General features: G+C 40.1%; 1 protein-coding gene across 2 annotated transcripts in view; it reads right to left on the minus strand.

Moving 5' to 3' along the window:
• LOC138804713 (charged multivesicular body protein 3) overlaps window positions 1-12,240 on the minus strand; it is a 40,328-nt gene that overhangs the window by 11,086 nt on the left and 17,002 nt on the right. For both annotated transcript variants that reach the window (XM_069989172.1, XM_069989173.1), the window contains one exon: window positions 4,687-4,866. In XM_069989172.1, coding sequence (XP_069845273.1) covers window positions 4,687-4,866 — 180 coding nt within the window. The remainder of the gene's footprint in view (window positions 1-4,686; window positions 4,867-12,240) is intronic.

Below are 12,240 nucleotides of genomic sequence, written 5' to 3' on the forward strand. Positions count from 1 at the left end.
TCTCTGCTGTATTTAGTCTCTCAACATGCAATGCTCCATCATAAGACTGCTCACTCAACAGCTCTCTCTCAGGCTAGCACTGTGCTTAGGGGCTAGGGAAGCAGATCTCACAGCTAGATGGATGGCCCCAAATGTAATCTTTCTGTCTTAGGTCTGTTCCTCCCTTGAGTTTTCAGGATCTTGTATTAATGGCTCTGCAATCATTTCAGGCTCAGAATCTCAGACCTTGTTATTCTTCACTTTGTCTCATGTACTCTATACCCACAACAACTCTTCCTCTCCATTTCCACTTAGCTAACCTACCCAGACTCCTACCAGACTCTTAACACATTTCAGGCCTCTCAACTCGTTGCATCAGACCCTCTCTGCACACCAGCTAGGCCTTACAAAATTAAAGTTTGTCAGCCCACCTCTCAGAACTCTGACTCTAACTCACTTTTCCAGCTTTTCCTCCTACCTCTCTTAGTGCACTGCTGTCAAAGCATTTCCTGAACACAGCCTGGAACCTTTGTGCACTTGTTCCTCAACTCAGATGCCTCCTTCTTTCTCCCTAAAATACCTTTCCTCTGAACTCTACTGCATTTTATCTGCACCATCACTGCAGTTTGCCTCACTCTGAACTCAATTTGAGAGTCCGTCTCCTAACAGCTATAAAAGTGTCTTTACCAACCTGCTTAGTACCTCAGTCTCCCAGACCTTCCTTCAGTGCCTAGTCTTTTTTTTTTTTGGGGGGGGGGGTCAGTTGTGGGGTTGAACTCTGGGCCTGGGCACTGTCCTGAGTTCTTCAGCTCAAGGAAATCACTCTACCACTTCAGCCACAGCACCACTTCCGGTTTTCTGGTTGTTTAGTGGAGATTAAAAGTCTTACCAGACTTTCCTGCCCGGGCTGGCTTTGAACCAGGGTCCTCAGATCTTAGCCTCCTGAGTACTAGGATTACAGGCATGAGCCACTGGCGCCCAGCTTGTGCCTAGTCTTTAAAAGATTCATTCATCAGAAACTGGTGGCTACTATCTGTAATCCTAGGTACTTGAGAGGCTGAGACAGAGGTTTGTTAATGAAGGCCAGCTTGGGTAGAAAAGTTCTCAACTGAGAACTGGACACAGTAGTGTGTACTTATTATCCCAGAAGCCTAAAATTGGATCACATCCAGGAGCTTAACTGGAGAGGGAAGAAGAAGGGACAGGAAAGGAGGAAAAGGGAGAAAAGAGAAGGGAAGAGAAAGGACAGAGAACAGCAGGGAACAGGTGATGGGGGGAGAGGAGAGAGAGAACTAGAACAGAACAAGGTATGGTCCAGCAGGGAGGGTGTTTGCCTAGCAAGTGTGAGACCGAGTTCCAAATGAGTACCATTGCCTCCCTGAAGAGAGATTTTTATTTAAAGAATGACTTAATACTTGGCTGTTTGGAGTTATCTGCCTGTAAAGATTGGGGAAGGCTATCCTTAATCCAGCCTACCCTATCTTCTGTCTCAGCCACTGTTTCTCTCAACATTTTCTTGATAAAGGAGAAGAAAAAAGAAGCAAATGACTGGGAAAAGGAGCTCTGAGAAATGATGCAAGGAATATAGTTAATATAGTTCAATTCTGTATCAATAACAGAGTGATAGTGGTTTTTATTTATTTTTAAGGTGATCTGTAATTCTAGAGATCTGAGATCTGAGGATGTAGATCAAAGCCAGCCCAGGCAGAAAAGTCTATGAAACTCTTATCTCCAATTAACAAACAATAAGCTGGAAGTGGTGCTATGGCTCAAGTGGTAGAGTGCCCAACAGGAGTGGAAAAAGCCAAGCAACAGTATGAGGGACTGGGAATGTGGCTTAGTGGTAGAGTGCTTGCCTAGCATGCATCAAGCCCTAGGTTTGATTTCTCAGTACCATATAAACAGAAAAGACCAGAAGTGGCACTGTGGCTCAAGTGGTAGAGAGCTAACCTTGAGCAAAAGAAGCTCAGGGAAGGCTGGGAAGGTGGCTCAGTGGTAGAGCGCTTGCCTTGCATGCCTGAGGCCCTGGGTTTGATTCCTCAGCACCAAATAAGCAAAAAGAAAAAAGCCAGAAGTGGCACTGTGGCCCAAGTGGTAGAGCACTAGCCTTGAGCTGAAGAGCTGAGGGACAGCGCCCAGGCCCAGAGTTCAGGCCCCACGACCAGACCAAAAAAAAAAAAAAAAAAAAAAAAAAAAAAGAAGAAGAAGCTCAGGGACAGTGCCCAGGCCCTGAGTTCAAGCCTCAGGATTGGACAAAAGAAAAAAGACATGAAAAGAACATGAAGTGCTGAATTCACCTCCCTTCTGAAGGGAGGAATGGAATGGGGAAAGCTATAGCAGAACAATGGAAGGGGTGACATTGTACTTAACAAAATTAAATATATACATAAAAGTCTCCTGAAAATTAAAATTAAGATAGCCAAAATGAAGAATTTAAAAAAAAAAGAAATAAAAAGTAAAGCTGAAGAAGGTTCTCAGGAAGAACACAAACGCAAAACTGATGATGATGACAGTTATTTCGACCCTACAGATACAGCAAGTACCATGTACCAGGTAATGAATTAAACTTCAGTGAATAATACTTTCTAGAAGGAAATTATTATCTTCAAAATGGAAACTAGAAATATTAACGGATCTGTGTGGAAGACCAAACTGACTTGAAGCTTGCTGAAATATATATGGAAAATGGAAAGGAAACGTACACACACATATCCAAGAAATGAAGTCTCCAGACAAGCCCACCCAGGAACAGATAGACAGAAGCTTTACCTTTTTTTTGGTTGGTCATGGGGCTTGAACTCAGGGCAAGGAGCTGTCCCTGAGCTCTGTTGCTTAAGGCTAGTACTCTACTACTTTGAACTACAACTCCACTTCCAGTTCTTGAGTGGTTAACTGGAAACAAGAGTCTGTTGGGGACTTTTCTGCCTGGGTTGGCTTCGAACTGAAATTCTCAGATCTCAAGCCTCCTGAGTAGCTAGGATTACAAACAGGCATGAGCCACTGGTACCCAGCTCAGAAGCATTATCTTTTAAAAATCCACATGAAAACATTTACAGATGAACTTATATGCTGTCTTGGATTCCCCACAGGAAACTATACAGGAACTTGTTGAAAATATAAATGAAGTGAAACCAACTAGCTTGAGACAGGGTCTCCATATGTAGCCTAAGCTAGCCCTGAACTCAAGATCCTCCTGCCATGCCTCCCAAGTACTGAGATTACAGGTCTGTACTGGCTTTCCCACCTTGTCATATTTTTTTTTTCCCAATTCATGATTATTTTCTTCATGTAAAGAAACCTAGGACTTAGGCATACTTAAAAATCATATCTAAATGTTAAAATGTTGTTTAAGTTATAAAATGTTAAACATGAAAAAAATGCCTTTCCAGCCCAAAATAAGCGTATACTGGACTAGATATAGGAAATTCACTTGGTACTACCCTCTCAATTGAAACACTGAATTTTCTAACTTATGACTGTGCTGTATTCATCAATGAAGTATCTTAACACATTGCTAAAGATATTCTTCAGTTAAAAATCTCTTCTGCCTGTAATCCTAGCTACTCAGGAGGCTGAGATCTGAGGATAGTGGTTCAAAGCCAGCCTGGGCAGGAAAGTCAGTAAAACTCTCATTTCCAACTAGCCACCAGAAGACTGGAAATGGTGCTGTGGCTCAAGTGGTAGAGTGCTTGCCTTAAGCTAAAGAGCTTAAGAACAGTGCCCAGGCCCAGAGTTCAAGCCCCACGACAGACCAAAAAAAAATAATAATAATAATAAAGAAAAAAAATCTCTCCTGACAGGGTCCTGGTGGTTAATATTTGTAATCCTACCTACTAAGGAAACCGAGATCTGAGGATTCTAGGTCAAAGACAGCCAGGTCAAAAAAGTCTGTGAGACTTATCTCCAATTAAGAACCAAAAAGCTTAAAGTGAAGCTGTGGCTCAAGTGGCAGAGTGTCAGCCTTGAGAGGAAAAAAAGCTAAGGCATAGTGCTCAGACCCTGAGTTCAAATCCCAGTACAAGCGAAAAAAAGAAAGAGAAAAAAAAGTCTATGTATATTTGTGAGTCCTTCTTCAGTCTATTTATCTGACAACCACTTAGTATCATATGAAAGAATGTGAGGAAGAATTAAATGAAGATGAAGGAAAGAGGAAGTGAAAACCAAAGCCTCATTAAAAATTTTGCCTGGGGTTGGCTGTCCTGAGCTTAGGACACAGCAAGGAGCTTTTTCTTCATCCTTCCTACAAAAGCATAGCCACGCTCTTACTCCTACAGCACGATTCGTCCATCCCGTAACATTGTTCAATATAGTCAAACTTCTAAACAAATCAGATTTTCTTTTTTGTCGGTTGTGGAGCCTGAAGTCTGGGCTTGGGCACTGTCCCTCAGCTCTACAGCTCAAGGCTAGCACTCTACCACTTGAGCACCACTTCCGGCTTTTTCTGCTTATGTGGCACTGAGGAGTTGAACCCAGGGCCTCATGCATTTAAGACAAGCACTCTACTACTGGGCCACCTTCCCAGCTCACAAATCAGATTTGTAGGTAGATTTTTTGTCATTGTTTCAGAAACACTGGCAAAATAACAATAAAATACTAATTATACTCCAACGAGGACAATGTGAAAAATAAAACACAGAAAGCCATGTGGACACTAACAGTGCCTGCGTCAGTACTTTGATGTGGCTGCTACAGTGAAGGTCGCCTTACCCAGCTGGTTCTTCATGCCCATGAGCACAGAATTCATGTGCGCTCTGGATGCATACAGCTTGTTCACAGCCTTCCTAGACCTTATCATCTCCTTGGCCAGAACCACACAGACATCCTTCTGGCCCTTCTTGGCAGCATCTTTCACAGACCGCTTCACTTTTTCTTCTTCTCTTTGAATGTCTAGAGAGATTGAGAATAGAACTCATATATACTTGGAAGCTATAAATGAAATAAAAACAATGTAGGGGAAGGTATTTATTATTTGTAGAAACAAAACTAACCAAAGTAGTTTAACAGTAAAAAGAGGAGTATAATCCTATTATACCTGACAAAATAAAAAATGAAAGCCTTTTGTGAGTTTGTCAGACATTTATTGGTGCCTATACCAAGAAGCTTGAAATGCATTCTAGAGCTTGTTATAAGTAGCACTTTCACAATTTTGTGGTTTATAAATAGTTTGTAAAAACTTGCAACTTGGCTAGGAATGTGGCGAGTGGCAGAGTGCTTGCCTAGCATGCATGAGGCCCTGGGTTCGAATCCTTGGTACCACATAAACAAAAATAAATAATTTTTAAAAACAACAAAAAACCCTGCAACTTAAGAAAAAATCTGAATATATTCAAAGTATTGCATCAGCATCAACTAGAGGTAAAATATGTCTGTGTTATATGATTTAAAATCAGTAGACTGTGTGGCTGGGAAGGTGGCTCAGTGGTAGAATGTTTGCCTTGCATGCACTTAGCACCACATAAGCAGAAAAAGGCAGAAGTGGTGCTATGGCTCAAGTGGTAGAGTGCTAGCCTTGAGCTGAAGAGCTAAGGGAAGAGTTCAGGCCCCATGACCAACCAAAACAACAACAACAACCAGTAGACTGTTTTCAACTTTAAAAACCAATAGTATCTTGGGTGCCTATGGTTCAAATGAGTAATCCTAGCTACTCAAAAGACTGAGATCTGGAGGATCATGATTCAAAGTCAGCCTGGACAGAAAAGTCTAAGATTCCATCTCCAAAATAACCAACAAAATGCCAGGCTGGAAACATGATTCAAGTGCTAGAACCCCAGTCAAGCAAACAAGCCAAGCCATGTATGAAGCCTTGAGTTCAACCCTTAGTACTGCCACTGCCATAAAACAAAAAACAAAAACCCTGTGGTATAGGTTCAATCTCCAGTACCACAAATATACACATACACAAAATTCACCATATTACTTATTCTTAGGTATACACTTCAGTGATATTAAGCCTATTCATATTGCTAAACAAAAATCATTGTATCCATCTTTAAAACTTAAAATCTATATCCATTAAACAATCCCTTCTCCTCAGTCCCTTTTAATCACTCTGGCTCCATGAATCTATCTATGCTAGTAGTTCATATAAGTGGAATCTACAGTATTTTTTTGTTGGCTTCCATCAATTAGCATAATGCCCTCAAGTTTTATCCATATGCAGCATGGGGCAGAACTTTCCTCCCTCTTCAATAATATTCAAAGTGTATACTCCATACTCTGTTGTGTGCAACTTTTAGCTATCATCAATAATGCTAGCTAGTAATATATATATATATATATATATAAAGTATATGTGTGTGTGTATATATATATTATATATATATATATATATATATATATATATATATAATACATATATATGAGGCAACAGTGGCTCGCACCTGTAATCCTAGCTAAGATTGTGGTTTGAAGCCAACCCAGGCAGGAAAGTCCATGAGACTCTTAAATTCAATTAACCACAAAAAAGCTAGAAGTGAAGCTGTGGTTCAAGTGGTAGAGCATTAGTCTTGAGCAAAAAAAACTCAGGAACCTCACCCAGATCCTCAGTTCAAGCCCCATGACAATCACCAAAAAAGAAAAAGAAAGAAAAGAATATGTATACACACAAGCTAGGCAGTGGTGGCTCGCACCTGTAATCCCAGCTACTCAAGAGGCTGAGATCTGAGGATTGAGGTTTAAAGCCAGCCCTAGCAGGAAGGCTGTGAGATTACCTCTAATTAAACAGCAAAAAGCTGAACTAGAGGTGTGGCTCAAGTGGTAGAACACCAGCCGTGAACAAAAAGCTAAAGCACAGACCAAGATGTTCTAGCCTTAGTATAAGCACCAATATATATACAAATAGTTCTTTAAGACTCTGCCTTCAATTTTTGTATACATAAAGTAAAATTGCCAGATCTTACGGTAATTCTACTTTGATTTCCTATTTTCCACAGCAATGGCATCATTTTTACATTTCTACTAACAATGCCCAAGGGTTTCAATTTTACCACATCTTCATCAGCATTTATTTTCTGGTTTTTTGTTTCTTCCTTTTGAATTAGCAATCTGCTAGGCATGAGGAAATATTTCCTACCAAGTTGGTTTTAATTTACATTTCCTTAACTAAACATCGTTTCATCTGCTTGACTGGCCATGTATATAGCTTCTTTGGAAAATGTCTATTCAAGTCTTTTTGCCCATTTTTGAACTTAATTTTTTTGTTTTGCTTACTTTAACTTTTAGATGTGTTCTAAAACTGTAAATATTAATATAGTAATTCCTGATTACATGATTTGAAAATATTTTTCCCATTCTAGAAGCTGTCATAATTGTGCTGATAGTGCCCTTTGATGTGCAAAAACTTTAATCTGGCTTGATCTCTAGCCCTCACAGCTCTATTTCCAGCTTTTTTTCTTTCTTTCTTTCTTTTTTTTTTTTTTTTTTTGTAGTTTAGTGGAGGTAAGAGTCTCACAGACTTTCCTGCTTTGGCTACCTTGGAACTGTGATCCTCAGATCTCAGCTTCCTGAGTAGACAGGATTACAGGTATGAATCATCAGTGCCAGGCCCCATCTTTTTTTTCTTCCTATACTTTTAGTTTCATCTCCAAGTATGCCAAACCCAATGTCATGAAGTTTTGTTCTAGGTTTTAATAGTTTTAGCTCTCATGTTTAGGATGATGAACCACTTTTAAATTTTTAGATATGGTGCTAGTTAAGAGGGTTCAACTTCACTATTTTTATATTGGGAGGTAGGGAGAAAGAAACAGAAGCAGCCCTACATTGGGCTCTATTTTTAACATAATGTTATCCCATCTTTAAGACTTTGAGGAAATTAACTATAGTTAGGTACGACAGAACACATATGTAATGGAAGAGCCTGGCAGGCTGGGGCAGGAGAAATGTAAGGTTGAGGCCAGCTTGGGCTACCCAGTAAGGGGTGGAGAAGTAGAAGAGTTGAAAAAACCCAGGTGTAATTATTTTGGACATCACAGCAGCTAGAAGGTCCCTTAGGCCTTCCATCTGGCCTCAGAGTACATTTGAGAATCCTAGGTTGGAGGAAGTACTGTTTTCATTTCTCATTCCTGGTGGGACTGTTGGTGACCACACAGTAATAGAGACCAAGCAAGAATCTTGATGGGCTGGTGATATGGCTCAAGGGTTAGAGCATTTGCAGAGAAAGTAAGAAGCCCTGAGTTCAAACCTCTGTACCACCAAAATGACCCAAGAATCTTGAGCTCCATGCTCAGGAGGCTTGTTAAAGAGAGCTCTCTGTGTGTAACTCAGCTCCGTTGCTGGCAGCACACACTCGCAACTTTATTTTTTTTCCTATCAATTTATAGTCTTCTCAGACCCATTTGTTGAAAATTCTGTTCTCTTACTGAATATTCTTTTTTTTTTGGGGGGGGGTGTTTCAGTCGTGGGGCCTGAACTCTGGGCCTGGGCGCTGTCCCTCAGCTCTTCAGCTCAAGACTAGCACTCTACCACTTGAGCCACAGCGCCACTTCCGGCTTTTTTTTCCCTGCTTATGTGGTGCTGAGGAATCGACCCCAGGGCCTCAGGCATGCAAGGCAAGCGCTCTACCACTGGGCCACCTTCCCAGCCCTGATTGAATATTCGTTTAATTTTTATTTTTTACTGTTATTATAAAGGTGATATACAGAGGGGTTACAGTTACATAGGTCAATTAATGAGATCATTTCTTTTTGGACAATGTCACCCGTTCCCTCACTCTCTCCCAGTTCCACTGAATATTCTTAACACCCTTACAGAAAATCAGCTGACAATAAGACAACTTGGTTTTACTTCTTTGTTTTTTGTTTTTGTGTTGTTGTTGTTTTTGGTAGGTCATGGGGCTGGAACTCTGGGCCTGAGTGTTGTACCTCAGCTCCTTAGCTCCTCAGCTCAAAGCTAGTGCTCTACTGCTTGAGCTACAGCACCACTTTTGGTTTTCTGGTGGTTTATTGGAGATAAGAGTTTCATGGCTTTTCCTGCCCGGGCTGGCTCTGAACCGTGATCCTCAGATCTCAGCCTCCAGCATAGCTAGGATTACAGGTGTGAGCCACCAGCGCCCCATTTTACTTCTTAGTTTTACTTCTTGACTCTCAATTCTTTTCCATTTGTCTACTGATATATCTTTACACTCAGTATCGTGATTTTTTTTCTCTCTGCAGTTTTGTAATTAAATTTAAAAATCAAGAAGCGTCTTCTAACTTTATTTATCCTTTTGAAAGTTTGTAGTTTTGTTTGATCTTAAGATTCCAGATAAAAAGATGTAACTAGCAAACATGAGGTTAAATGTAACCTCAGTATTCCCAAAAAATATCTGGATTCCAGATGAACTGTAGGAAGAGTCTACTTCTACAGCATGGACATTTGAGCCATACCTCCATTTGCTAGTCAAATGGAGATAAACATCTCAAAGGTTTGTCTGCCCAGGCTGGCTCTTCAAATCTCAGCTTCTTGACTAGCTAGAATTACAGGCATGAGCTAAGAATTTATTCTTATGCATTTTAAAAACTGCATTTTCAGAATATATAAGGAAAATAATTTCCTTTCCTTTCTTCCCTCCCTCCCCCCCTTTTCTTCCTTCTTCCTCTCTTTCTCTCTCTCTCTCTCTGGTTGTTCAACTTGAACTCTGGGCCTGAGCACTGTCCCTCAGCTCAAGGCTCAAGGCTAGCACTCAACCAGTAAGCCACAGTGCCACTTCTGGTTTTCTGGTGGCTTGAGATAAGAGTCTCAAGGACTTTCCTGCCCCAGCTGGCTTTGATCTGTGATCTTCAGATCTCAGCCTCCAGAGTAGCTAGGATTATGGCCGTGAGCCATCGGCACCCAGCAGACAAATGATTTTCTTATACTGAGGCATCTCTTAAGCATCTTTTAAGAAATCACACCATGTGTGTGATCATTAGCATTGAAAAATAAATGACAAAAAATGATGACCTAACATAATAAGCCAAAACCATTTTTACTAATCTTTGTCCATCTATTTGTCCTCTATTGTAGCTCACTGTGGGAATTTAGATATAGTTCTTGGCTCAGAATTGTGGTTTAGTGGTAGAGTGCTCGTGTGGCATGCATGAAGCCTTGGGCTCAATTCCTCAGTACCATACACACAGAAAAAGCCAGAAGTGGCGTTGTGGCTCAAGTGCCCAGGCCCTGGACTTTTCTGCCCAGGAGTGGCAAAAAAAAAAAAAAAATCAAAGTTGTCCAAGAATCAAATAGTAGAGCAATAGATGGCTTCATTGTTGACACATGACACAAACCACCAAAAAGCAACATAAGACACAAAACAGGTAAAAATAAAATATTGTCACTAATACCAGATAATATGAAATCATTATATCACTTAAATTTGCTACATTAGAAATAGTCACTTCAGAATTATTAGGTAAATAATTTACAAAGCTCCAAAAATAACAGCACAAACCCATAAATATGATAGGTATTTTAAAGACAGCAACAGAAAAAAACCAAATGTAAGAAATATTAGTGCAAAAGCAATTAACCAAAATGTTTTCATTCCTTTCTGATTTCCTTTTCTGTATATTGTATAGCTATTTTCCTTAAGAAATGTTTTCCCGATACTAAGCTTGAGTTTCTTTATTAATGACTATTAATGGTAAGCAACTGAAAATGTCCTTGGAAGAGTTATGGCTTAGAAGACCATTTAAATGAACAAATAAGCTACAGCTATCAAAGAGATAAATTTAAAGAAACAAGGTATGGTGATATACACCCGCAATTTTAACACTAAGAGGCTGAGGAACAAGAATCAGAATTTCTAGGCCAACCTGAGCTTCCCAGTGAGGCCCTGTCTCAAAAACCCAACCTGAACATCATTATCATCATCATCATTATCAAAATCATCAAATTTTAAAAACAGGGAAAAAGAATGTAATGAACAAAGCACAAAAAAGGAATGAAAATGCTTCTGAGATACTAACTGAATTTGAGATTTTAAAAGTGAAATTAATCTACTATGCTAATATCACTGTACATTTTACTTTATGTTATAAGCTACATTTACTTTAAGCAAAGCATGAAAATTACTTCCATTTTCTCACAGATTTCCATTTCTAAAATGTGTCATGCCTTGTACATGTCCAAGTTTGTACTTGGTGTTTTTTTCCTTTGAATGATAGTTTCATTGGATATAAAATAACATTTTTTTCTTTAACATATTAACAGATATTCTACTTTAGAGTATAGATTCTGATAAGCAATTTTTTTTAGCTTTTCCATTGTTTCCTGTATATACTTTTTGGAGTTGGGTGTTATTAAACTTAGGGCTTTAGGCATGCAAATACTCTCTCAGGTACATCTTCAGTCCTTATTCCCTATATTTAATGCTTTTTTTTACTGGCTTTCTTTGTTGAGTAAGGTCATCATACTATTCTTTGGTATGGTTTTCACTGCATTTATCTAGTTTGGGAATGGGTGTTCGGCTGGGTGTGAAATTTTCATCATTTCTTCTGATCTCTGATTCTATTCCTTCTGAGATTCAAATTACAGATGTTAGAACACTTGATATGGTTCCACTGGTCAAAGAAGCTCTGCTGGCCGGGTGCTGGTGACTCACACCTGAAATCCTAGCTATTCAGTAGGCTGAGATCTGAGGAGCATGATTCAAAGTCACCCTGGGCAGGAAAGTCCATGAAACTCTTTTTTTTTTTTTTGGGGGGGGGGGGGCCCGGTAGTGGGGCCTGAACTCTGGGCCTGGGTGCTGTCTTCAGCTCAAGGCTAGCGCTCTACCACTTGAGCCACAGTGCCACTTCCGGCTTTTTTCTTTTTGCTTATGTGGTGCTAAGGAATCGAACCCAGGGCCTCGAGCATGCAAGGCAAGCGCTCTACCACTGAGCCACTTTCCCAGCCCCTCCATGAAACTCTTATCTCCAATTAACCACCAGAAAACCGGAGTGCTGCTGTGGCTCAAGTGGTAGAGCACTAAAGTGGTAGAACTGAATTGCTCAAGGACAGAGCCTAGGCCCAGGATTTAAGCCGCAAGACCAGAAGAAGGGGAAGAGAAAGAGGAATAAGGGGAAGAGGAATAGGGAGAAGGGAAAGGGGAAGAAGAGGGGGTGGAGGAGGAAGCGCAGCAGCAGCAGCTCTGCTGGTTTTCTTTGTATGGCAGTTTGGATAGTTTGTGTTACTATCTTTAGTTTTACTGATCATACTTTTTAGTGGTTATCTAATCTGTAGTTAAAATCATACAGGGAACTCATTACATCTCTAGATGTTGAATTTTGTTCTTTAGTATCTTCTTTATTTATCTCCAGTTCTTGT

This window comes from Dipodomys merriami, unplaced genomic scaffold, assembly GCF_024711535.1.
Source record: "Dipodomys merriami isolate MVZ:Mamm:240054 unplaced genomic scaffold, mDipMer1.0.p SCAF_37, whole genome shotgun sequence".
Taxonomy (NCBI): Eukaryota; Metazoa; Chordata; class Mammalia; order Rodentia; family Heteromyidae; genus Dipodomys; species Dipodomys merriami.